This window comes from Protopterus annectens, chromosome 7.part0 (genome assembly GCF_019279795.1).
Source record: "Protopterus annectens isolate FY-2018-M chromosome 7.part0, PAN1.0, whole genome shotgun sequence".
NCBI lineage: Eukaryota > Metazoa > Chordata > Ceratodontiformes > Protopteridae > Protopterus > Protopterus annectens.
This window is the reverse complement of record NC_056739.1, coordinates 591,723,018-591,749,520: the sequence shown is the minus strand read 5'-3', so window position 1 is coordinate 591,749,520 and position 26,503 is coordinate 591,723,018. Positions and strand designations below refer to the sequence as shown.

General features: G+C 42.5%; 1 protein-coding gene across 1 annotated transcript in view; it reads left to right on the top strand.

The window, feature by feature from the left end:
- Positions 1-19,572, top strand: part of MAN2C1 (mannosidase alpha class 2C member 1) — a 1,630,015-nt gene extending 1,610,443 nt beyond the window's left edge. The window contains exon 26 of the mRNA XM_044077185.1: positions 18,999-19,572. Coding sequence (XP_043933120.1) covers positions 18,999-19,116 — 118 coding nt within the window. The 3' untranslated portion in view covers positions 19,117-19,572. The remainder of the gene's footprint in view (positions 1-18,998) is intronic.
- Positions 19,573-26,503: the final 6,931 nt, after the last annotated feature.

Below are 26,503 nucleotides of genomic sequence, written 5' to 3'. Positions count from 1 at the left end.
TGCATATTAGAACTTAAATCCATATTAAATAGTTTTTGTTTTAACCTTTGTATATAATATATTTGGTGTACATTGTAGCTATATTTCCTAACTTTCAACATTTGTTTAAGTGCACTTCATCTATTTTTAAGTAATTTGTGATAAACCACTGTAAACAAAAGCTGGGATAGCAATTTGTTTGGTTCTCATAGTCAAAGGAAATGTAGGTGAGGCATGTTGTTCTGAGACGGTATATATTCAAAAAGAGATGAAAGTAGTTGCATATTATTTTTTGGAACACAGTGAAGATGCAATCCATCCCTTGAAGTTCAAGCTGCTACTTTCTTGTTATACCTTAATAGCATCCCTACTCTAAATATCTGTAGATTCATTTGACAATAACATAGACATTTTCCTTTTTCTCTTTGGGGGCAAGTACACAAAGTCATAAACATGTTTTACTTTTGTAACATAAAAACTACAACTACTCTTTACTTAACCATAAAAGTGATGTTTGACAGCATTTTAAATATTCAAAAAGAAAAAGGAAATATTACAGGAAATTTAATATGCCTTCGTTCCATTACCACTGCATCTAACAGCACAGCCCAAATAGGACTTACGGAGTTAGTATCTAGACTTGATGTTTAAACAGTTTTACAAAAGAGTATCAATATATTTCAGAGACACTGGTGGTCATTAGCCTAGTACACACCTATGAATCTATGAGGTCCTTCATTGACAGGCACTACCAGACAGCCTATATGGTCATAATGTGCCAGTATACCTGGTTCCTTTATACTGTGCTTTTGATCCCTGTTTTGAGGAGCCATCGAGAAAAGAGATACCCTCCTTTGCTGAACTTGTGAGGGACATTTTGCCGTAATCTGAAATAGATTCCCTAGCTATCCCACTTTGTTCCCCTTTACTGTTGTGTCCTTACTGTATTTCTTTCTTTTGGTCTTTCTACCCCCCCCCCCCATATTTCTGACTTTTCTGATTTCTTATACTTGGAAATCTCTTCTCTTAGACTTTGTTCATAAAGAATTTCAAACTTTTTCAAAAAGATATATTATGTGAGATTTTAAACACAGGGTCTATATTATAATCTCAAAGGTTTAAAACTTCGAATCCCTGAAGATCGAACTTTAGTAATCGAAGTCTTAAACCACCGAAACCTAAAAAAAAATACAAAATAAAAATAAATAAATAAATAGTGTGTAGGCAGGGGGGCAAGCCCCACTGCACCCCCCCACACCCACCCTACTTAAATATACCAACTCCAAGAACGCACTACATTGAAGTAAACGGAAATAGGTTCATAGGTTCATAGGTTAGTACTAAGCTAACTGCCCTCGCGAGCCATTTTAAGCCTAGCCAATTATCGCTTGTGAGACTCAAACCCTGCACCTTGTGTTTGTAAGGCAAACACCTTATTAGGCCACCCTCCCAAGGGTTTAGAGACTAGAGAATCTCTCAGTGAATGTCCCTGAGGGGGATTAGGGCAAAGAATCTGCTGCTTTTGTTGCTGAGGGGAAAGGCGAATAGATCGTAGCATGGTTGACCCCATTTGTGGAAGATTGTATTTGCCACTGACTGATTGAGAGACCACTCTTGAGGCATCAAGATGGTCCTGCTGAGCTTGTCTGCTAAGATGTTGGAAGCAGGACGATTTGACCCCAGTGCAATTGAATACACTTTCATATTTAAATTCATACTTATTGTCTATGAGAATATTTATTGGACTATTTGACCCCAATTAAATTTAATTAAAGCATTTTACTCAGGAATTTTACATAGCAGTTTAATATATTATTTAACATTTAATATGTAAATGTTTATTTAACATAATTTTTTAATATTTACATATTAAATAATTAATTACAGTTTTTAACATGTACAATGCAATCAATTTGGAATTTTAATTAGGAAGTTAACATATTATTTATTATTTTTAGATAGCCCATTAAGGAATTGTGAGCTCTACAGAGGTATTGTAAATTTGTGCAGCTGGCACAACATAACTGTATTGTATGCATGACCGTTTGGCTCGTATGCCAAAAAAAAGTTACAAATCAGAAATCGCAAAGGGGAGCCACTTCTGTTTATTGCGGAATTTTATTATTGCTATTTTAATGGAGACCAGCAGGTGGCACTGGTTACATTTTTTTTTTAGTGTGCTGTGATGAAACTCTACATTTCTTTTGTTTTACTAATAACTTATTGTGCCTTGCATCTCATAATAGTAGTACAAGAAGGAGCTCAAGACTTAATTCTGGTAATACATTCTCTGTGTAAAATCAGTTCAAGCAGGTATTTTAGCAAGATTTCATGCTGGCAATACATTCTTTGTTTATGGCTTGTATTCTTTGATTTGATCTCTTACTGTCATGTACTACTGTCAGTTCCAGTATCGAATGTAGCAGATTTTAATGTTTATGTAGTATATATGAAGTTTTTAATGGTTGTTTAATTGTGTAGACATTCTGATTTTTATACTGTACTAATGTTAGATCTGTATGTTTAAAGCTTTACAGATATAGTTTCAGAATCTGTTAATGCTGGGGTCAAAATGCTCTGTATCCAAGATGTTGGAATCCCCGGTATGTGAATCACTACAAGAAAGCGGTTGGAAGAGATCGTCCACTGCCAAACTCTCATTGCTTCTCTACACAGGGGATAGGATCTGGTTCCCCCCTTGTTTGTTGATGTAACAGACTACTGACATGTCCATTTCAATAGCAATAACTCCTAGTGTAAGAGAGCTCTGAAGGGCCTGTAAGCCTTGAAGCAGCATTCTCATCTCCAGCACATTTATATGTAAATTGGTCTCTTCTGTGGGGCCACGTTCCTTGAATGGTCCATTCCAAGTAATGCCCCCACCCCAGCCCAACTGGAAGGTGTCCATGGTCAGAGTGGCATTCGGGAGAGGGAAGAATAAATGGATGTCCTTGACAATTCTCTTTGGAGTGTATCCACTACAGCAGGGATTCTCTGCAAACCTGAGATAATTTTATTGGATGTCATAAGGGATGCCAGTGAAAGGACCACTGCACTGCTAAAGTCCATTGAAGAATTCTCATATGAAGACAAGCAGTGGAGATTAGAGTTAATGCCATAGCCATTGTTCCTAGGACTTTGAGCATCATTTTTACTGGGCAAGAAGGATGAGAAAGAATCTGTCTGACATGCGACTTCAAAGTAAGAACTTTGTTTTGAGGCAGAAGAGCTAGACCATAGACTGTATCTAGACAAGCCCCTATAAACTCCAAGACTTGAACTGGTTGAAACTGTGACTTGGCCAGAGTGATAGTAATTATCAGAGAGAGAGACAGTTCGAGCAAGCAATCCCTGGCTGTTTCCAGAAGATTCCTGGTCAGTGCAGTAAGCAGCCAGTTCTCTAAATAAGAAAACAGTCGTAGATGAGCTGCTGCCACTGCCATGTGTTTGGTGAACACCCTGGGGGCTGTGGTGAGACCAAAGACCAGGGCTCTGAACTGGTAATGAGTGGCCCCCAGCCAGAAGCGTAGGTATCTTCGAGAGTGCCTGTTCATTTTGATATGATAGTATGCATCCCGAAGATCAATAAAGCACATCCAGTCATCCTTCTAAAGGAGAGACTGAATAGACTGAACTGTGACCATCCAGAATTTGGTATTCTTTACAAGCTGCTTCAGATAACTGAGATCCAAAATAAGCCTTAGGTCCCCTTTTTTCATTGGCACTAAAAAGAACCTTGAGTAAATCCAGGATTCTCTTTGGTCTGGGAGGACCTCTTGGGTGATTCTTTTGTCCAGCAGCTTTTGAATCTCTGGATTGTCCAGCAGCTTTTGAATCTCTAGAGCTGCTAACTCCCTCTGATTGGGTGGAACTTTGGGGAAACATTTCCTTTGTCCTTGAGGAACTTATAAAAAGGGAATGAAATATCCTCTGGATATGATTCCTTGCACCCGTGAACCTTTTGTGAGGGTTATCCAGGCTTTTAGGTGCAAGGACAAGTGCCTCCCTGCCTGTCTCCAGAGAGTGCTAGTCAGGCCACCTTTCAGGAGCACTGAAAGGATCTGTCTGAGAAGGAATTTTGAGACCCTTGATTCTGCGGATCCCCTCTGCTGCGTGGGCAGCATCTTTCTTTGTAGCTATTCCCCCCTCTGCCTCTGGAAGAAAAGTCTCCATGTGACTCTTGGAAAGGTCCTTGAGATTTCTGGAACCACAACATTTTACCACTGTGTTGGTTCCTAGAAAAGGGTTTCTGTGGGGTAGGAAAGCAGATTCCCATGGCAGACAAGGTCTTTCCATCCTTTTCACTGTGCGAGAGTGTGTCTTTAACTGTTTTCCCAAATAAAGAAGCATTAACGAATGATGCCTTGAAGTTCCCCACAAAATCGCACAACCACATCCAGGCATGTGTCCTAATGGCTATGCCTGAACCGGCCATCTGTGAGGAACCTTCAGCTGTGTGTGTGTGAAATTAACCTCATGGATGTGCTAGTAATGGATTACAGAGTGGCTAGTCGTGAGGAAAAGGACTTCTGTTTCTCTGCAGACATGGACACAGGACATGTTCTCAGGTATAGAATTAGAGAGTTCCTTGACTAAGCCCCTCTATAACCTAGTGAAATGTGCCTGGTAATTCAGCAATTGTAAGGTAAAGGTTGCCGATGCATACAGTCACTTCCCAAACCTGTTACGCCCTAGACTCCCTATTAGGGGATAGACGGTAGAGCTCTGTTCAGTCAGCTCCTTTTTAATGGCTACCGTAACAACCATGACATCTTTGTCCAGTGTTGTCTGTTGGAGGGGCACTCAAAATCTTGTCCAGACATTTGGGGATAGGTTTTACAGAGTCCGGTTCCTTCCATGCCCTGCAAGAGACAACATGTATAAGCTAATCTGAGGTGGGGTGAGCCAAGACTTAGATGGCCCAGATCCGAAGGCTTCCAAAAACACCGATTCCTCCTGGGAAGGGGTTTGGGAAGACCAACCATCTTTATGGTGAAGGGTCTCTAAAATGTCTCCAAACAAGACATCTTACGGTGGAGATCTAGGGGACTGTTCCCCTTTATCAAAGTAAGTATCTTCTGTAAGGGATTCCTGTGGAGAATCCAATTGCCTTTTGCACGGCTTCTTCTGAGGAACCTCTTCAGTGGGGTGCTCTGGAGATGTGTCAGAAGAAGTAGGGAGTTCCCTTGGAATCTCATCTGGACTAGCTGTTCCTGAGGTGTAGGATGAGTAGAATTAGACACGGGATATGCAGAGGAAACAAGGAATGGATCCAAAGGTGCAAGAGTCAAAACTGCTCTGGGGTGAGAGAAAACTCTCTCCACCACCTTGAAGGCAGACAGACCAAGAGAAGCAGAGGACAATCCAACCAGAGTGAAGACGACTCTCTAAGCAGATGGTCCAAGGCCCTCTCCAATCTTCCACTCTGAGGGAGGAGTAGAGGCCGAGCTGTTCAGTGGCAAAGCCCTGACAGGAAGCAACAGCTCCAAAAACTTCAGAGTCAAAGACACCCCCTCAGAGCTGATGCTGCAGCTCAGAGAACCAACTTGTTCCAAAGGGGTAGAAGCCGATCATTTCAGGGAAGTCACCAGTGTGAAAGACAGAAAAATCTTCAGATGTGACAGTTCGACTGTCTGGGATCTTGGATCCAAGAGCTCCAAAATGGCAGGTTGGATTTGAGAAGGAGCAACAACAGGCTAGAAAGAAGGCTTAATGCTCATGAATCCGATGAGAGATGGCGCCAACAAGACCCCCCCCCCCCATCTAGATCTATGTTCTGAGGAATTTTCTTATCCTATGTCCACCTCAGAAAGACTTTAGGAGGACCTAATGGAGGAAGAAGTGGAAGCTGGCCTGGAAGACTTTTTAGGAGACTACTGAAGTATGATGACTGAAGTAAGAGAGACCTCAATCACGTGGATACCGGCTCCAGGGAAAAACTTGGACCACGGAACCGAAGAGACTTGGCAAAAGTAAACATCCGATCCAAACTCTTTGAAACCTTCTTAGGAGGCTCAGACGGAAATGCTTACGTAGGTGATTACTCAGGGGAGCATTTTTTTTGTGCTCCCTGGACTCCTTTGATTTATGAGATAGATTGAGCCCCTGATGAAGAAGTTCCAGTGAAAGGAGCAGAAGCTGGAAGGAGGCCTTTTAAGATAAGCTTGTTTCTCCTGTTGCTAATGGCCCTGGCATTAAACGCTACACAAATGGAGCAGGAGGTGTCCCTGTGTGCCAGGCCTAGACAATGCATTTCTTGTGGGCATCAAAGTTGGGGATCTTATGCTCATGGGAATTACACTTTTTGAACCCAAAAGAGTTATCAGCCATGCTGAAAGTTGCAAATGATAGTGCCTACAAACAAGGAAAAGAAAGTTTTTTTTACAGTTATAATAGATAGAAAGTAGTTTTAATACCAGCAATGGTAAGACTAGGAAGTACCTCAAAGTGAGGTAACAGAGGCACAAGGGTTGCCAACAATGGTAACTGAGATTACCAAAAGAAACCCATAGTTCTTGGTAACAAGAAAGTTTAGAAAAGAGGTAAGGGAGATATTAACAATAATAGGGAAATAAAATTTAAGGAGAAGAAATACAAGTTTATGCACTCAATAAACTCACTACGAGCTCAAAAATTCACAATCCTGCCCATGCCTGAAGAGTGGCAAGCAAAATCTAAGGTAACATAATAGTCAGGGGCATTATGGATAAGGGAGGAGCTTGAGAGTTGGATCTGAGGATCGGATCTGAACCCATTCATTGAGGAATGAATGAAAATGACAACATCAGATCTCTAGTTTACCATCAGGCTCTAAATAGAATAACCACTGTAACTCAAATTAAACCAGAAGCAGGAGTTTGCCTACCACAAGCACAGGTGTAAGAGACTGTTCTACCCTTGCTTGAATGTAAAGTGGATGAGGTGGCAACTTGTTAAGAACAGTCTCACAAGCAGATTGCTGAGTCTCATTGAAAATCATTGCTGTTGTGTTTTTGTTAGTGTATCTGCAGTGATTCAAAATTTTGGGGCTTTTTGAAAATGTTTCCACGGTAATGTGACTGTGATGTTAGTATATACTTTTTCGAAGTGCTTTTTCTTGTGTTCTTGACAATCATCAGGTCTACCCCTATGTGACTTGAGCTTACTCCCTTCTCCATACTAGATATGCATAAGCTGTGCAGAGAGGCCATCATCCAGGTAGCAATAAGAGTACTTTGTGCCTGCTTCCCGTAACTATCTACTTACAAGTCGTGGAGGTGAATGCTGTTCACCCCAGCAAGGCACGTCTGGCTTACCCCTCTGGGACAGATAGATATCCTGTCCTGGCCTTCTAGCCCTGTGTATGGCTAATTGTGTTTGGTTTGTTCCCCCCAGACTGGGAACCGAAAGCAACCTATCCATCTAGCCATAGGTAATAGGCATGTCCTCCAATCAGCAGCCTACAACATCCCATTTGTATCTGTTAACTCCATCCCCTGGAGGGTGATTTAGGCACTGCATCAGCATAAGGCCTTGAATGTTCTTCCTGGTAATGTGTGTATATACACATGCATACCTCTACCTGCTTTATCCACTGGATTGGGAAACCTTCCACCTCTCTGCTCCATGAATTTTGCGCAAGACTACACTTGTACTTGGAGTACTGGCTATCCAAGAGCTAACTTGCATTCCATTCAGAATGGGTGAGCTGACATTGTCAGCCCCGCCATCTCTTCTGGCACAGAAGATGCTAACTGAATTTGGGACATCTTGCCCATAGTCAGGGATCCCTCTACCCTACAGAGCCAGGGGAGTTAATATATTTAAGTAAGGAGGGTAGGAGTGGGGTAGGGGGTTGCCCCCTTTAAAAAATGTTAATTGTTTTGTCTGTATAGTTAACGCTTCAGTAGCCAAAGCTATTTGGGTTATACCTTGCCAAGGATATTAGTAACAATTTAGCTTTTCAAGGCTTAAGGGCACCTTTCACATATCCTAACTGCCAGGAGCTTGAGACAAGCTCCATATAAAAAAAGGAGTTGTGTGTGACAGGTTTATTGTTTTCCTAATGCAAGAATTGAAGCAATAGCCCTGAATGGAAGAAATGTTATAGAAAGAGAACAAAAGCACAAAGATAACCATAACACACAACTTTCTACATAAATATGTAGAAAACAGTGTTAAAAAAACAGAATTTTACAATTTGTTCACACAAGCATTCACAAAGTAAAAATCCCCTGACAAGTTTTGAATGTCCCAGAAACATAATGTTCTTATCCTAAAATCAATAATTTTGCAGGTAAAACTCAGGTTTTCCTCAGAAAAATACATTTGAGGGTTTTCATCTGTATGGGATTTATCTGGCCAGCCTTGAAGGATCACCAGCTGACAGTCAGTTCCATGAAGCCCACAGAAGGAGCACACTTCAGATACAGGAAAGCTCTCTCTTTTTTGGACTCTAATTGCTTTTTTTATAGGGAGCTTGGCTCTAGCACCTGGGAATTAGGGTGTGTCTAAATTCATCTGAGACCTACAAAGCTGATATAACTATTTTTTGTGCACTTGCACTATCTCAGAGCTATTCAACAGTTCTGTGCTGCATTTATTGATTTTGTTGAATTTATCACTGTTTTTCAGCCTGCACTTTTAATGAAACAACATTTGTTTCTGTACTGCTGTTAGGCCATTTTTTAACAGTATTCTGATATTTCCCAACCTCCTGTGGTACTGCAAAAGTTGTTCTGAGTTTGCAAAGTTTGTCTGTGTTTGTATACATTTATGAACTTATTTCCAAAAAATCCTGATACTGTAGGAGTTCTGCCTTTTGTTGTAAAGCATTTTTACTGCACTTAAGCTTAAAACCAGTTTGTTTTACATTGAGGGGTTTTATTCTGCACATTGGTGGGAGCAGAGGGCTGATTCAACCCATCTGAGTTGGGAACTGCTGGTGGAAGGCTTATTGTGTGTGTTATCTGATTGGCCTGAGGGCTTATCTGTGTAAAAGTCTTTCATCCTGCTAGTATAAGAGTCTTGCAAACATGGTTATGCGTGCCTTGTATATAAGCAAACCTTTCCAGTTTAAAATCTTCTGTAGGAAACACTTTCCATAGTCATCTCCCACTGTTCATAGTTGCTCAAAGAGCTACCAGTTTGAGCAGAGGGCAGCACTACTGCAGGCTACATACAGTATAGTAGTAAACACACTCACTTAGACCTTTAAGTGGCTCTCCCTTACTCCTTCCCATGTACTAAGGATCTGGTATAATGGATAGGTGCTTCCCAGTCATCTCTGTTTCTGGCCTGGTTGATATGGGCATCCTGAAGCAGTGTAGTAACTAACTCATGTTCACTGACAACCATTTAATTTTAGAACAGACAAACAGTGTGTGAAAGATGTAGTTACACAATATAATTGGAGTCAAAACTCTCTCATACACAGACGAAAAATGCAAACCAGGTTGTCAGTGTTATACCCAAAACACTCACTACCAACACTAAGGAACAAACACACAGACCCACATATGTGGAGACACTCACTCGAATGCAATCCACTCAAACCTACAAGACCTCCTAAAAGCATCTCTCAGTGGTCCCGCACAGACTCGAAAAAGACAGCACTTAGCACAACATACATAACTCTGAAAATCATAGTGGCCCATCTTCCAAGCCCATAAGGTGACACTCCACAAAGTCAAAATTGTCGTTATTGGGGATTCCATTGTAAGACATACTGATCCCCCCCTTACCAGGCTAAACAAGGAGAAGATCACAGTGATCTGTCTGGAGCCAGGACCCAAGAGATCACGCATGCACTTATTTCTTTAAACCACAAGTACCAGCATGACATGGTCACAGTCCTTGTGGGTGTAAACGACCTATGATATACCTCACTGGACTATATGAAGAGATGCATGATGGAGCTCCCTGAATTTGTCCCAGGTGGGATATGAATCTAGTCTTGAGTTCATTCACCAATGCTGATGTCACAGTACCAGCAAAAAAATGACTGACTTGAACAATTGTCTTAGTTTCTGGTGTCACAACAAGGGAATCAGATGTCTGTCAGCCTGTGGAGTCATGAGTGATAAACCAAGATGCTTTACCAGAGACAGTTTGCACTTGTTACCACTTGGCTTCAGGATACTGGCAAAAACTTATCTATCGCCATAGTGCCTTTTTTAGGCCATGCCAAGTTATTAAACCCTCCAGCATAACAAAAATCACTCACGACTACTTAAAGGTACTGCTGTTGAAAGCTAGGAGTTTAAATAAATAACTGTATTCCCTGGAAGCACTCCTTACCCTGGAAAATGCAGACATATGTGCAGGCATAGAAATATGATTCAGAACGATGGAAAGCACCCCAGTTATTAAAGGCTAGAATGCCTTTCATATATTTCAGTCCCCCTCAGCTCAGGATAAAACAAAGGGAGGAGGTGTCTCAGTGTTTGTAAACAAGTACACTGCTAGACCGGTCCAACAACATGTCTCGCTTGAGCTGCTCAATGCCCAGTTAACCATAAATGTGAGTTCCTATCATATCCTTGCTAGTTACAGATCCCCTAACATGAGTCTGGAAACCTCCACCTCCTACCTAAACCAACTGGAATCTTAAAATTCAGCCTAACACCACACTTATTGGTGACTTCAACTACTCCTCCATAAACTGGGAGATTTATATGACCCATAATTCACTTGCTTGAAGGTTTTTGGACTTCATAAATACAAACACCCTGTAGTAACTAGTTAGCTTCCCAACTAGAGGTACAAATATCCTAAACCTAGTATTCATAAACATGGGGGGATGCTGCTCTTGTGCATTAACTCCTCCTTGGAAAGCTCTGACCACAAAATGATTTCCTTTAGTATTAAAACTAACACAGAACCCATCAAACTCCAAACCTGTTAACATGCCTCAAGCTAAGTTACAGCTTATTAAACTTGCAAGCCCCTCTGAACCTGGATTACACTGAGGCCTACTCTGAGCTGCACACAAAAAACACTGTACAACTACATTCATAGCTGCAGTATCTGTCTGAGTCAAACCTATGACTCCTGGCAAAAAGAAACCACCTTGGTGGACCCTAGCCATAAATAGGCTATTCAGCAAAAGGAAAACAAATCCTCTCCCAAATCAAGAAGGAACAGACAAAACAGTGGAAAAAGACACTTACCAGTCTAAACAAACAAATTAGAGAGCTGCTGAAATCTAGCAAAGATAGACTCCCAGGTGGAAGATAACCGTAAAGCTCTTTTAATTATGCTCATAACCTCAGGGAAAACGCTCAGCAATGTGTTGATTTAATCATGAATGGCAACACTCACACCCTGCCTGAAATTATAGCAAACCTGCTAAGTCCACTTCATACCCCCCTCATCACCTTCTACCACACCCAATGAAATACCTGCAACCATACTCCTACCGCTCATTACGAGGAAACAGGTCCTTGCTGCACACGCTAAAGCCAAAAACACAGCCTCTATGGGTCCCAACAACATTCCAGGATGCTTCTTAAATAGCTTAAAACCAATTCTATCAAGGCTCCTAAAAACCCTCTTTAACCACAGCCTCCAGATAGGATTTGTCCAAGAGGAATCGAGGACTGCAACAGTTGTCCATCTGCACAAGGGGGACCCATCAATTGACCCAGTGAACTACAGACCCATAAGCTTGACCAGTCCTGTCTGCAAGGCCATGGAGAGAATTATCATGGACCTGATCAATAATGACATAGGAAATCTCCAGACACTGGACCAGACCCAGTTTGGCTTTGTCAAAAGGAGGTCTTGCCTACTAAATCTTGTGGATTTCTTTGAGAAAGTCACCAGGGCCATGGATGAAGGTAAAAAGGTACACACCACATATCTAGCCATGCTCAAAGCTTTCAACACAATCCCCACCATAGAGATTATAGATAAACTTATTGAGTTAGGCATAAAACTTTACATTGTCAGACTTATAGCAAACTGGCTCATTGACAGGACACATGCTGTCCAAATAGGTGGATCAACTTCTGATAAGAAACATGTTACTAGTGGTGTCCCTCAGGGCTGAGTGTTGTGAGCCCCTCCTGTTTAGTATATACTTCTCTGAAGTGAAGTCCAGTGTTGGGGGACCTCTGGCACACCAAGTTCGCTGATGACTATAAGCTGGGAGCAATCACTGAATCCTCCAATGAGGCCTAAAAATTACAAATGACTGGTGCCAAAACCATGGTCTGAGACTAAATGCTAAAAAATGTGTAATGATACCCTTTGGTAAATCATATATCCCTGCAAATTATAATATTGGTAACACACCCATAAAGTAGTCCCAGTGGTGAGGGATCTAGGAACAATGATAGATAATAACCTAAACTTTGACCACTAGGTAACTACAGTAGTGAGGCATGGAAACAAGATCAAAGGAAGTCATAGTGCCATTGTACTCGGCCATCATCAGCTTTAATCGAGTACAATGTGACCTCTTGGACGTACCAGACAAGGCACTTATATCAATTGTAGCGGCCCCAGAGGTTTCTCATTAAAAAAATGCAAAGCCTAAGACACGTGTCTTATGCATACTGACTAAAAGGTCTATCCCTGCTCCATCTTATGTAGTTTACTGAGCGGTGACTTATGCCTGACCTACAAGGCATTCTTGGATCCAGCCCCAATGAAAATATTACCTATTCACAAGAAAAATTATGCAAGGGTTATGTGTTCCATGGAAATGAACCTTATTTGTGACTCTTAACAGAACTTGCTGGAGAGACAGATTCGTATCCCAAAGGTTGTCTCATCTATGGAATAAACTTCCCATCTTCATAAAACAAAGCCCGTCCCTCACTCTCTTTAAAAAGTATGTGGATAAATGGATGGGGAACCGTAAATTCACTCCCGCAGTACTGCCCATTTCACTTATGGACAGAAGCAGTCTGTAAAAATGACTCAGGGCTCCAACATCCAAAGATCCACTTCCGTGTTCCTAGCCCATCCCATATCTGTGGAATTAAGAAATAGTAATGTCATATCCTAGGTATTATTGGCTAGGCTTGTAAAGTGCTTGTGCCATTAGCCTGTGAACCTATGACTAGCTCAGATCTCATTTGCCACTTTTCGAAGTCACAAGTTTGTTCTCGACAGGTAATTGCTCCACTTCTGATTTATTATTGTTTCTCGAGTAACTGGTGAGATTGTAGCTTTTTGGGCTCAATTGTCTTTATTTTCAGACTAAGAGTTTGCTATTTGATTGTAGTTTTTTCCCATCTTCATTTTTGGGAATTTGTGATTTAGCCCTCCATTCTTGGCCTTGCCATCATTTTGGACCTCCCTTTCTGTGTGTATATTTCTAGTTCAGTGTTGTAGCTATAGTCCTTCTGCTTGTCTGACTTATTAGATAGTTTAGGGTAGCGGACAAAACTTGACTTCTTTAGTCCTTTAGCTGTGTCTGAATTGGCAGACATTTTGGGGTGGCAGACAACCTCTGCTCTCCTTATTTTCTTAATTTTTAGACTAGTTTAGAATAACTTTCTACTCCATGTTTTATTTTACCAGTGATATTGAATTGATTAGACATAGATTTAATAGACTTAGTAATTTTTTTAACACTTGAACTCTTTAGAGTATCAGATTTTGCTGGTTGGTGTTAACCTAAACTGCAAGTAAATTGGAGAATGCTACCAGTTTTAAAAAGTGTTCAAAATGCAGGCACAAAATTCCCCTAGAAGATTTCTGTGAACTCTGTGTGGTCCATCTAGGGATTGCCCACCTGAGTGCTTCGTGTGACATTTGTGCTGCTTTGGTCCCAGAGCACTTTCAGACAGGAGGAATAAACTCATAGTAAAAGGGTTTATTTCTCCAGATCTTGAGCCTGCTAAGGCAAAAAAGTCAAGGGATAATCCCTTGAAACCCAAGGATTCAGAGTTGAAGAAGCACCCTCCTGATATGTCAGCTGCAGTGTATACTCCCAAGGTCCTGAGGATTCAAAGGCTATGTGGCTTGGACCTCTACTTAACTCCTTCTCTGGAGCTAGAATTACGAGCTCCTATATCTATCCAGGATTCTCCAAAGAAATCTGAGTACCCAGTTTTAAGACCCTCCTCCATCCCCCTGTGCAAGGTCTTTCAGGTCCTGTAAGAATGCCTCAGAATGTGACTTTGATTGCCTGTTGGAGAAGTTTCTTCAGACCCAGATTGAGATAGAGGTCATTGCGACTCCTTTGTCTCCAAGGTCAATTGGATTGATTCACTTCATCCCTATCCAGGCATCCCCACTGCTCTAGTTTACTTGGATCTATACCATCACCCAGATCCTGCTCATATAACAAGATTCCAGAGGGATCTCGCTCAACAAGAGTTATTCACTCTGAAGAATCCCATTACGCCAGAGTCACAGAAGCAACTTCAAACCAGTCATCAATGATGATTAATATTATCAACCTCTCTATATGCCTGTTGCATAATGTTGCAGATGTAGCGGGCAGAGTCATGACACACCGTGTGTGGCTGGTTTTGTGTGATTTTACGCATAACTTTAAATTCTCCTTCACAAATGCCCCATTTGAAGCAACTACCCTCTTTGGTTCTACAGTGAAGGAAAGTATGCAGAAAAGTGAGCAAGATGGCAAGACCCTCTCTACCATAGGAGTGAAGTTCAAAACCCCTCAACACACATTTAACATGAACCAAAAGGTGGCTCATTCATTCTGGTTTCATAAGTGTAGGTGTCAGTACGTCTCCTCTTTTGATAAAGGTAGCCAAGGCAGAGGAGGCTGCTTTAGAGACTGGGATGGTGCACAGTCTCATGGTTTCCATGGGCCCTTTTTTTTTTGACAGGCACCCCCAGAATCCCTGAAGGGTCACCCAGCTGCTCCACTGTGCAAGCAGTTGGGGGACACATACCTCTCTGTCTTCATAAAAAACAAATGGTTAAGAGGGATCATATCCATTGGTTATTGAATCCCGTTTTTGGAAATTCCACCACCCTCCTCAAGTCACACTGCCAGATGTCCTGCCCAGTCAGACAAATGCCGCTATGCAAGAGATTCATTCTCTTTTGCAAAACAAAGAGCTATCCAGGAGATCCTACCAGACCACACTGAGTCAGAATTTTATTCAAGATTCCTTTAGAAGTATGACTCTCTGTCTCAATCCATCAGGCTGATTCAGTCACACAGAACTCATCTAAACTGGTGGCTTCGCTGTCCTCTGACATGTGCAAGCAGGCCTTTTCATGTCCTCTCCTCAGTAGGATTGGTACCACATACACATTCTGTCTTGGGTGGGGGCATTATGAGGGAAGAATAATCCATGTTTTTTGGTCAGACTCCGAGGCTTGTCTTCACATAAATGTTCTGGAGATGGTGACAATATACCTTGTGTTGCAGGAACTACACTGGATATGGTCAGTAGGAACCTCCTGTTGCCTCGCGACTGGTCCCTGAATCCAGCAGTTGCAGAGGGGATTTTCAGTTGCTGGGGCAAACCGTACTGAGATATGTTTGCAACTCCTACAGAACACCAAGTGCAGCAGCTTCTTTGCCATTCTCCCTCAACAGGGATAGAACCCCAGGGACACTCTGTTCCATTGCTGGCCTTCAGGGTTACTGTATGCCTATCTCCCTGTTACACTCATGACCAAAGTCATACAGAAAGCCATTTGGTTCAAGGCCACAATCATCCTCATACCGTTTTTGGCTCAGATATTACTTCCCCTCATCAAACTTTACCTGAATGAGCTCCCTTGGCTTTTTGATTTTCTGCCGGATCTCATCACTCTCCTGTCCCGGCAACCTCACTTGGACATTTTCAACCTGAAGATAACTGCTTGGTTCCGCCAGTTCCACTGATGGCACAGGATAAGTCCCTTCCTACCGTGGTCCACTGCCTTCAAGGAACAGCTCCCTTTAGGAAAGATTAGCAACTTTTTGTATCCTTTGCACAAAACAAGTTTAGTAAGAAGATATCCAAGATTTCCTTGTGTACATGGATGATTGTATTTCTTTCATCTACACATTTCACAGTAGAATCTTGCCAAACAACCCCAGTGCTTGTTCCGCTAGAGATGTGGCAACTTCTACAGCTTTCTTCAGATCTCTATCCTTGGATGACATTTGCCAAGCTGCTACATGGTCTTCGACTCACACATTTGTTAAGCATTTTGAGTTGGACTGCATTTCTAAACTCGGCTTCCTGTGGGGGGTTCCATCCTGAAGGGTCTCCTGTCCTGATGCCACCCAGGAATCATGTAGCTGAAGATATTCTGATGCATTTGTTGGATCGCACAGACTGGATGGATAGGATACAGAAGTAATATACTTACCATAATGGTAGATCCTTTCATCCCAGACCATCTGATACAACAGTCTGCCCCCACCCCCGCCAATCTGTAGGATCTGAAAGATCTTTCCTGGATACAAGTATGCTTAGGTTCAGGCACCAAACACAATCTGAGCTAGTCAGGGAGGAGCAGGGCATTTTGTGATTGGACAGTTTGGAAGGGCTCAAGGCTGGAGCAGTAAATTGGCCAGACTGGATCTGTGCAGTGGCATGAGGACCCATATGACGTATTACACAGACTGGGATAAAATAATCTGTCATTATGGTACGTGCATAACTTTCATTTTATTGTCATTCAGTAAACGTAACTTTGCTGACCCACACTACACATCATATGCACTGACTCCCCTGTCCTGTTTCTGTGAGTCTGAATTAGTAACGGGTTTGTGAAGTACAGTCTGAGGGAGGGATTCATCACAAATCATTTTACAACTCTGCAGCCAGTAAATGTCTATGCATGGAATGGAAAAGAATTAATATACAGCTACTAACATGACTTGTATTCTTCTGAGTAGGTGTCTTTTTGCTCTTGTCTGTTGTATAAAAGGAGCCATCATGCCCTTTTCCCCAGTCATCCTTATTCTAATACAGGATCCAGTAAGTGCCTGCAGAACTGTTACAGTGATGTATTTCTGTTATGTTCACAATTTGGTTGATGTGAAAGCAGAGCTAGCAATTCTGTATGTGGGGTATGAAGCACATTCCCAGTCTCTGACTTGTTTAGTAGATAATCTGTTATACTGACTTATTAAATCAGTGCAGTGTGTTAGGCAGTGTTTACCTACCTTACTGCTCCTAGCTAATGATCTGAGGATTGCATGGTCAGTTAGAAGACTTAGCATGCCTTTTCAACATAAAACATTGCAGTCTTCCTTTGAAAAACATTAGGATTAAGAATCCTAACTTGCTCAAGCTGTAAGAAAGAACTGGGGAGATTAGAGACAGAGGTACCCAACTAACCAATGCAATGGAACATCATGGTATGTGGTATTGGTGGGAATGTCCCTTGGGGCATAGGAGCTAGGGCTTTTTGAAAATGTTTTTAGGATTTTTCTTCTCATTCCACAGCCAGCCTATTCATTCCACTTTGGGCAACAGCCAGTCATGTGAGAATCATACATCTCAACCTCTTACTGCAAGAAATCTGGACAAAGCCTAACAATGGGGGGGGTGTCAAAGTCTCAAAAATAGGGACAGATTTTAAATATTGCTCTTATAAACTTAGAAAGTTGCTAGCATAACAGGATTTGTGTTAACATACATTTTCTGAAGGATTTGAAGTGTGAAACTCAAATGTATGCCTTTATCTAGTGACTTCAGTCCTCAGATCATCCTAGTGATTTGTCTGAAAACCACACATTTTATGAGAAATAGACCAAAAAACTAAGGCAAAAATTTGGACATCTGTGAAAATCTTGACAGTTGAGAGGTATGGTGAGAATGTTTCCCAAGCTGCTGAAAATATTTTTTTTGTTTTCTTTTCTGAAACTAGCATCCCCATCCCAAAACAGCTGGGCACCACAATGCCACACCCATGTGTACAGGTAAGCTTCTGCACCTTGTGCTAACTTCTAGGTACAGCTGTAAAGCCCTCAAACAGCCATATAAAATACCCAGTCTACACAGGGTATAAATTCTGCAACAGACCTAGCTACAGTCTCTGCCCTAAACCCCCCCCCCCGATGGAAAAAAACAGAACTGTCTGGGCAATACCTCCTTTCCAGCTGGCTCCCCCACTGTCCATGTCACTAATCATCTCTGTGTCATGTGGGTCACAGTCTCAGCTTTATCCCACTGTGCCCAGAGCCAGCAGATGAAATTTTGTCAAACTGTGTTGAGATAGGGGTCTCAGGAATGACATCACAGCTCTCATCCACTGCAGAGGGCTTGTCAAAGCAACATTACTCTCTAAATTGCAGCCTGCTCTTGAAGTAATCACATGGAGAGCCAGCACTATGCAAGGTAGATTAGAACCTGCTGCCTAAAAATGAGGAATATTATAAGAAAAGGACAAATACTCCTAAATCTATTGCCTTAAATGTAGCTATTAGGAGAAACTGTGGTCAGACTTTCTAGGAACTAAGCAGAGTTCTGATTTCAGTAACTAAGCCAGCATAGTGCCCATAAAAGTTTTTCAGTATTACCCAAATTAAAAATAATATTGACACAAACATGTTTCACTGAATTACTTCTGCTTACGTAAAAGCATGATACAGTGATTCATTTATCTAAAGCTGTAATTGCAAAAAACAGGAACAACTGGTATCCTGTTTTAAAACAGGAAGTTACTTTACATTGTGGATTGGTGCAGCAAGACACTCTGCAAACACTAATGAGTCCTAAGCATGACAGCTCAACATCAGCACATAGCTGGATATTATGCCTTGACATCTCCAGCTAATAAGAATAAACAGCTTGTACTTACTTGCGTATTTTTTTGGTTTTATGCTGATAGTTTTGTCCTGTTAGGTATCCGTAAAACTCAGCAGAAGTTCTTTTGTTTATTTTTTTTGTTTTTAAACTGTGATGGGTCTGCTTGTTTTTAATTTTTACAGCAGTTTCTTCAGCTCTAACAGTTACATACAGAAACGTATTGCGTAAATCTGCGCAATGATCAGACATGTAGAATGATTTCTTTTTGTATAATTATCTGTTTATATTTTTGTAATGTTTATTATACTTTAAAAATAATTCAATAAAACTAACAACAATTGTTTTATGCAGGTGTGATCTTCTGGAGCAACCAATTTTGGATAAAACAGTGCCATTAACAGAGTCAGGAATTGAGCTGTCATTCACGCCATTTCAGATCATCTCCCTTCTTCTAATTCTTAAAATATAGTACAAGAAGTTCATCTCTTGTACATGACTGTCGGTCTAGTTTGTGAAAAAGGATGTTTTAATCTACAAACAACTATGGAACATTAATGTCACACAATCTGAAATATTCCACAAAGCAGCAGATTATTTAGAAAACAATTTGGATCTCTTCATTCAAGGGTAGAAGTAGCACTTTAAAGAAAAGAGCTGCATTAGTGGTCTGTCAAGTTTTATTATACTGAAGCTAAGCAGATTATTCTTCAGAACTGTTTTGGGCCTGAAAAATCAAATAGAAAACTACTCATGTATTTTTATCAATGAATCTTTCCAACGAGCAGACTTATGCTCAGGCTCACATTCAATTTTGGTGTGTAAATACTTATTACTAGTCACATTGTTTTCTGAAACAAAATTGTAAACTTTTCTGAATATTTTTCAGTTGTTGCTTTCAAAATAAAATGAAAATGTGGAAAATGCAGAATCTCTCCTTTATTACGTTAATGAAGCCATTTGTAACATACCAGTGTAATAATCAAAGCACGTTAATTGATTATACAGTGTAATGCACTGGTACCTCTCAAACCTTTTTCAGCCACAAGTCAGTCAGAATGCTGTGTGTGTATACATATAAATGTGTGTGTGTGTTTGGGGGGGTTCCACTGCATTTGACCAAACATACGTTTGTTCGACAAACACAGAGATGTGATTTAGTGTCGATGGAATAGATGGCCAAACAGTGGCTAAGTAGATATGCCGATGGTACGGAATGTCAATAAAGGTAAGTGGGGTTGGGGGAGTGAGAGTTTGTGTGTATGCGAGCTAGGGTTAGGGTCGAGGATAATTGAAGGATGGGTGCTGTGTGTTTCTGTGTGAGTTTGTGTATTTTAGGGTAAGGTTTAGGTTAGGGGATAGCTGCAGTACTGTATGTATGTTCATAGGTGTGTACTAGGCTAATGGTCCTGGAGCCTTTACAAACCTAGCCCATAGAAGTGTCCTGGCATTGTGCTGCCCGATGTTAGTTCCCAGTGCCTCTATCAAGTAGAGCCACTGGAGTGATACCTGTGGTGAACTTTCTATTACCCATCCACTCATCAAGATTTCTCTTGAAGAGGGACAGTGAGGTGCTCTGCTTGACATGTATGGGAAGTCTATTCCAGAGCATGGACAGTCTCTGGGTGAGGAATCTGCCCCCCCAGCATGTTCTATTGATTGTGGTAATGAGGTTGAGGTCTCTGGAGCGTGTGGTCTGGAGGGATTGAGATTTCTTTAGATGTAGCTGGGTCAGGGATGGCTTTGTAAGTCAAGCAGAGATAGGTTCATAGGTTCATAGATAAGTACTAGGCTATCTGCCCAAGGGCATTTTTAAACCTAGCCAGAGTGTGTTGGCTTTCGCCACCCCCTTAGATTAGTTCCCTGTGCCTCTGACCAGCAGAGCTATTAGTTCCCTGCACCTCTGTCCAGCAGAGCCACTGCAGTGATCCCCGGGGTAAATTTTCTGTTTCCCATCCTCCCGTCAAGGTTTCTCTTGAAGAGTGCTAGTGAGGGGCACTGCCTGATGTATACTGGAATCTTGTTCCAAAGTATGGGGAGTCTCTGGGTCAGGACTCTATCCCTCCAGCACGTCCTATTTATCGTTGTGGTAAGGTTTATACCCCTAGAGCGTGTGGCTGTCAGGGATTTGTTTTTTTTTTTTAGGTGGAGCATATCCATCAATTCTGGGTTGGACATGGCCTTGTATGTCAAGCAGAGATCACCTCTGAGTAAGCGGTATGCAACCAAGTACAGCTGGAGTTTCTTTAGTCAGGCTGCATAGGTCATCTGTTTGAGGCCAGTAATCCTCTTGGTGAGGTACTTTTGTGGTCTTTCCAGCTGTTGCAGGTGTCTTGTAAGGTACATCCCAAATGGGGCATTGTATTCTACAATGGGTCTAATAAGTGATGAGTAGAGAGGCACAATAACCTCCTTTGTTCTGGATGAGTGCCCTTTTGAGATTAGGTGGGCCACATAGAAGGATTTTCTAACCACCATGGCAATATGATTATCAAAGGAGAGATTGCTATCTACTTGGGTCCTCAGATCCCTTATTACTTTTTCTGTATTTAGGGGACTACCACTTTATGTGGTATTTCGCAGGTACTTTGTTTTTTCCTAACGGAATGACAGTGCACTTTTTGGCATTCAGCTTGAGGCCATGATTTTGACACCAGGTATCAGTCTCAGTGAGACCCTTCTGGAGGGTGTCTGTATCAGCTGGAGAATCAAGTATGGTCCCTAGTTTGCAGTCGTCTGCGAACTTGGTCAGCCAAAGTCCTCCTGTGGTTGCCTGTACCTCTGAGAAATATATACCGAACAGGAGGGGTCCTAGGATTGAGCCCTGGGGGACACCACTTGTAACCGGTTTAGAGTCAGACCTAGAGTCTGCAACTCTCACCGTGTGAGTTCTGTTCGTAAGGCAATCTGCAACCCATCTCGTGACGTAGGGGTTAATGTTCAGGTTGGTGAGTTTGTCTATACCAGAATGGGGATTGGTATTGAAAGCCTTTGCGAGGTCTAGGTAGGCTGTGTGGACCTCCTTACCCTCATCTAATGCCTTGGTAACTGTCTCAAATAAGTCCACCAAGTTTAGGAGGCATGATCTGCCCTTAAAGCCAAACTGGGTGGGGTCCAACGTTTGGAGGTTCCCAACATCTCTGCTAATGAGTTCCATGATGATGCGCTCCATAGCCTTGCAGACCAGGCTAGTCAGGCTTATGGGCGATAGTTCCTGGGGTCCGTTGTGGAGTGGGATAATTGTTGCTGTGCGCCACTCTGTGGGTAGGTAGCCTGTAGAGAGGCTGAGTTTGAACAGTGTGTTTAGGTGAGGGGTTAGTTCATTTTGGAGCTCTTGTAAGACGCAGCCTGGGACACCGTCTGGTCCCATTGAAGCTGTGTTTTTGGCTTTGGATAGAGCTGTTTTACCCTGTGTGCTGGTGATTGCCCGGGGCCTTACATTCTTCTGGTATGGTTATGGGCCCTTTAGGGGGTGAGAGCAGTGTGAAGTTTGCACTGAACCTGTCTGCCAAAATGTTGGCAATATCAGTCGGTTCAGTGTATTTTGTGCCATTCTGCACCAACTCAGAGCAGATCTGAGAGTTTCCACTTAGGTTCTTGACATAGCTAAAGAACGCTTTGTGGTTATCTTTGGAGTCCTTGGCAATTTTTCTTTCGAAGCTAGCCTTGGATGACTTAATGAGGGATCGTAGTTTCTTGCTGATACTGATCAAGGATGTCTTTCCTTCTAGGGATTTTGCTCTTATCTGTACTAGTTTCCTCCTTCTATTGTAGAGCCTGTTTATGGCAGGGGTCCACCAGACTGGTTTCCTTTTCTTGGTGGAGTGAGTCTTGGTTTTACTTGGGATAGCACGATCCATGCATTCCTGCAGATGATCATAGAGTGCCTTTGTATAGGTTTCAGCAGCTTGGACAGCATTGTCCATTGGCGTGGGGGCTGTAAACCTTTCCACTTCAGTCTTAAGTAACGTGAAGTTTGCTTTTGAAAAGTTTTTCATGGTGGTTTCCTTCATTGGGGTTGGGGGAGGAATGTGAATATCCAGAGTGATTAGTCTATGGTCTGATCTAACCAGCGAGGGGTTGACGTCAGGTGTGGAACACTGGTTGCCCATGTTGGTGATGACCAGGTCCAGTATGTTGTTCCCTCTCGTGGGGGTGTTGACCAGTTGATCCAGGGCATTCGAGTTTATAAAGTCTAGGAAGCATTGGGCAAGGAAGTTAGTACTTGAGTAGTTCTCCCAGTTAATGTTTGGGTAGTTGAAATCACCCATTATTAGGGTGTTTGGTAGGACCTTCATATTTCCCAGTGTCTCCAGAAATGCAGAATGGGGTTCCTGGGTCATGAGTGATCTGTAGCAAGCTACAATTTTGATTGCAGTTTTGCCCATTGTTAGTTGCACTTGGATGATCTCTGATGCATCGTGCTGCGCCAATAACCTGGAGGTGTGAGTATCATTGATGAATATGGATACATCCGCACCTTTTGTGTTTCGGTTCGGGTTCTGTGGCCAAAAGGTATGGTATGAGTTGTAGCCTGGTAGTGCTGGGGTGCTCTCTGGAGCCTTAAACCAGGATGTTAAGTTGTCCATCTTGCCTTCATTCTTGCTGGATGGGTTGGGCTATATCCAATGCTAGGGCGGTAACTACTCAGATCTCGTTTGCCACTATAGCTGTGGAAGTGGTGGCCCTGATTCAGTGGGAACCATCCTCATGGATTTACCACTGCCCCTAGACTTAAAGATAAGATATCTTCCCTTTAGATAAAGGTGTCCCTTGTGCATATGTGCATGGCGCGCCACTAAGAAGGAGTTACAGATCTTCAGGTCCCTGTCCATCCTCCTAATAAAGGATCTAGGACCATGGACAGGGCACGGCATGCGGATGTGGTCTCATCACACCTTTTCTTTTGCTGCGCTGAATTACTTATGCCACCACTTCACTTCCTCCCCAGAGAGATTTGCATCAAGGATATGGGTGAATGGATGAAGATCCTAGCAGGGGAGGGTTCAAAAGACACAATGAACTCCCAGTTGGCAACCCTGAAATTCATCGTTAACTCCTCCACATGCGGCTGGTCTCATGCAGATGGGCCGAGTAGCCAGGAGGCGCAGGCACAGGTGTTGCCTTATTTAAGTCGCCTGGGCTATGCAACTTTTGGCGGACCCTTTCTTTGGCGTCGCCCTTCACCAATTCTCTTTGATGATCATCCCTGTTTTGGTCCACAGGTGAAGGATACATTGACCAGGTAACAATCCCAGGGAGTCTCAGGAATAGGGGAAGGTCCCACCCTAGCAGAGGAGGTCTGCAAAACCAGGGTAGCAGAGAGCAGAGAAATGTTCTCTGATAAACCAGCATCCCTGAGGGGCTGCCTGGCCTGGCTGTCCACCTCCTCGAGGGCTGCCTGGGCTGCATCCTCCTGAGGCAAGCCAAGCCTTCCTTCCCTTTAAACAAAAGCCTGGGGTTACTCCAGATCATATCCGAGGGCTTTATTCATATTCGAGGGTGCAACCCAACCCAAAAGATCCCTTCCAGGCGTTCCTGCTCCGAAGGAAACACAAGGCATTAGAATTTTCACAAGCTGCTCAAAAAGAGCTATCAATCAGTCCCCCAAGCAGACCCAGCAGGATCTGGAATACTCCAAATTCTTTTGGTACCAAAAACGGACTGGAGGAGACCATACTGGGACTGGAGCAACTTAAACAAGTATATCAGGAAAAAAAACAAAATTCGATCGGTCGCTTCAGTCCATTCTTCTTCTTCCAGGAGGACAATTGATGATGTGATAGAGATCTCTTCAGGACACTACTACCACACATCAGAAGAACAGCTCCAGGAGATATCTCCGCTTCAGGCTGAAAAATCTATCTTGTCTAATCTATTTACCTTTACTATTACCTACCTTAGGCTTCCAATCTTTCAGCCAGACTCACAGAGCAGAGAGTCAGATATTCAAACAAGTTTCCTTCTCTTACAATGCAACAAAGTCAAAACAAAGTCAAGTTTTGGTTAGCCAAGGTAGCTCACAAGGACTACTCCCTTTCCCCCTTCCCTATTCTCCGCATCGCCGTCACATGAGGGATCCAATTTACTCTGTGCTTATCAATGGTCCTTTCAACAGCTGCCATTGTCCCATGCCAATCATCTATCAATCAATCATGGAAGAATGGTGTCTTGTGGATCATCTCCTCCGAGGAAGAGAAGACCTTTCCCCCACCCCCAGTCAGGACAACAGACGCCCCCTGATGATGGTGGGGCATTATGAGATGAGAGCAAGCTTTTCATGACTCTCTCTCATGACTCTTCTTGCTGGGACTATTGCAATTGTAATGCGGAACACATGTGTGGATGTCAAACAAACAAACACATCCAACATCCCCTCAGCAGATCAGAGGCATGCAGACGAGACTTTGGCAATGGGCTTTCTTTTTCGTTTTTTTTTTTCTTTAACACACACACATTCACAATCCAATCGCTAGCGTAGACCAAATGAGCAGGGCACATTCACATTCTCATGGTGGTCTGTAAAAGAAGAAGAAATCAGTTCTAGAAGAAGTATTCCTAAGATGGCCTTTTGCGATCTTTCTTTTTTCCCCACCCCCAAAAAGGCAAGTGTCTACTTCTCTTCACTCTCTCTTCCCATACCATCCCCATCCCACCAGAGACGCCTAGTTCATGATTGGCCCGGACTTCTGTATGCCTTTTCCCTTTCCACTGATATCTCAACTAATTCAAAGCCATGAGATATGATATATCTGATAAATCTTCTACCAAGAAGATTAGTAATAAAAATGGAAACGCGCTGCTCCTTTTTTTGAAAGCGTCAAAAACATAGATCAGCTCCTATCCAGTCTATTCTAGATTTTTAGATTTTCACTCTTTCATTTAGGATCATCTGCCATCACCACAAATTTAGAGTTCAATTGGCTGCCTATCTAATTTTTCATGTTGGTGTCTCGGAGTCCGATGTCATCGCTCAAACTCACAAAGCCTTTTTTTTTTTTGATTTCATTCCTTCAATCAAAGATCCAATCCCCCCCGCCTCAATGAACTGGCTCCTGGCATCCTTAATCCTTCCTTCCCCTTGAACCGGTAGCGCTTCATGTCTCTTGAAGTTGCTTTTAGAAGACACTTTTTCTAGTAGCTTAACAAATCTCAATTATTTCTATCATATGGGAAGGAAAAATGGCCTTCCTCCTGTTACTAAAGTACTCTCTAGATGGCTTACCTCTACAGTTACCTTCATCTATGAGATAAGACATCAAAAATGAGGAGCTGAGCTGAGGATCGGCTCCGAACCCATCCAGCAAGAAAGAAGGCGAGAAGAAGGCAACTAACATGGAACGTTATGGTAGGTACATAGCTTCTTATTTCTGTTACTGCACAGATATCGATTTTCTCCATACTGAGGAGTGCCTCGAGTGCATGCATTTTGAGGTTTAAACTTCTGGCGTTGAGTAGCATTACCCTCAGTTTTTGGTTACGTGTGCTATTTACGGTGGTGGGTTTCTCTTTTGAGCCTTGCCTAAAAAAGGCACTATAGGGGCGGCAAGAGCCTTTGCCAGTATTCGAAAGCCTAAGGGTGACAGGTGCAAGCTATCTCTTGCGAAGCAACATGGCTTGTTGAGCATGTCATCCCAGGCAGACAGATACTGGATCCCCTTTGAGTGACACCAGAAACTTAGCCAACTGTTGAATTTGATCATTTTTTCTTTATACTGTGGCATCGTTCTTGGTGTGGGTAGGATGCTACTCAGGGTCAGGGTCATACCTGCCTGGGCTACATGATCAGAGAGCTCTTCCATGTCTCTTTTCATGTAGTCCAGGGAGGTACATCTCAGGTCACTCACACCAACATGTAC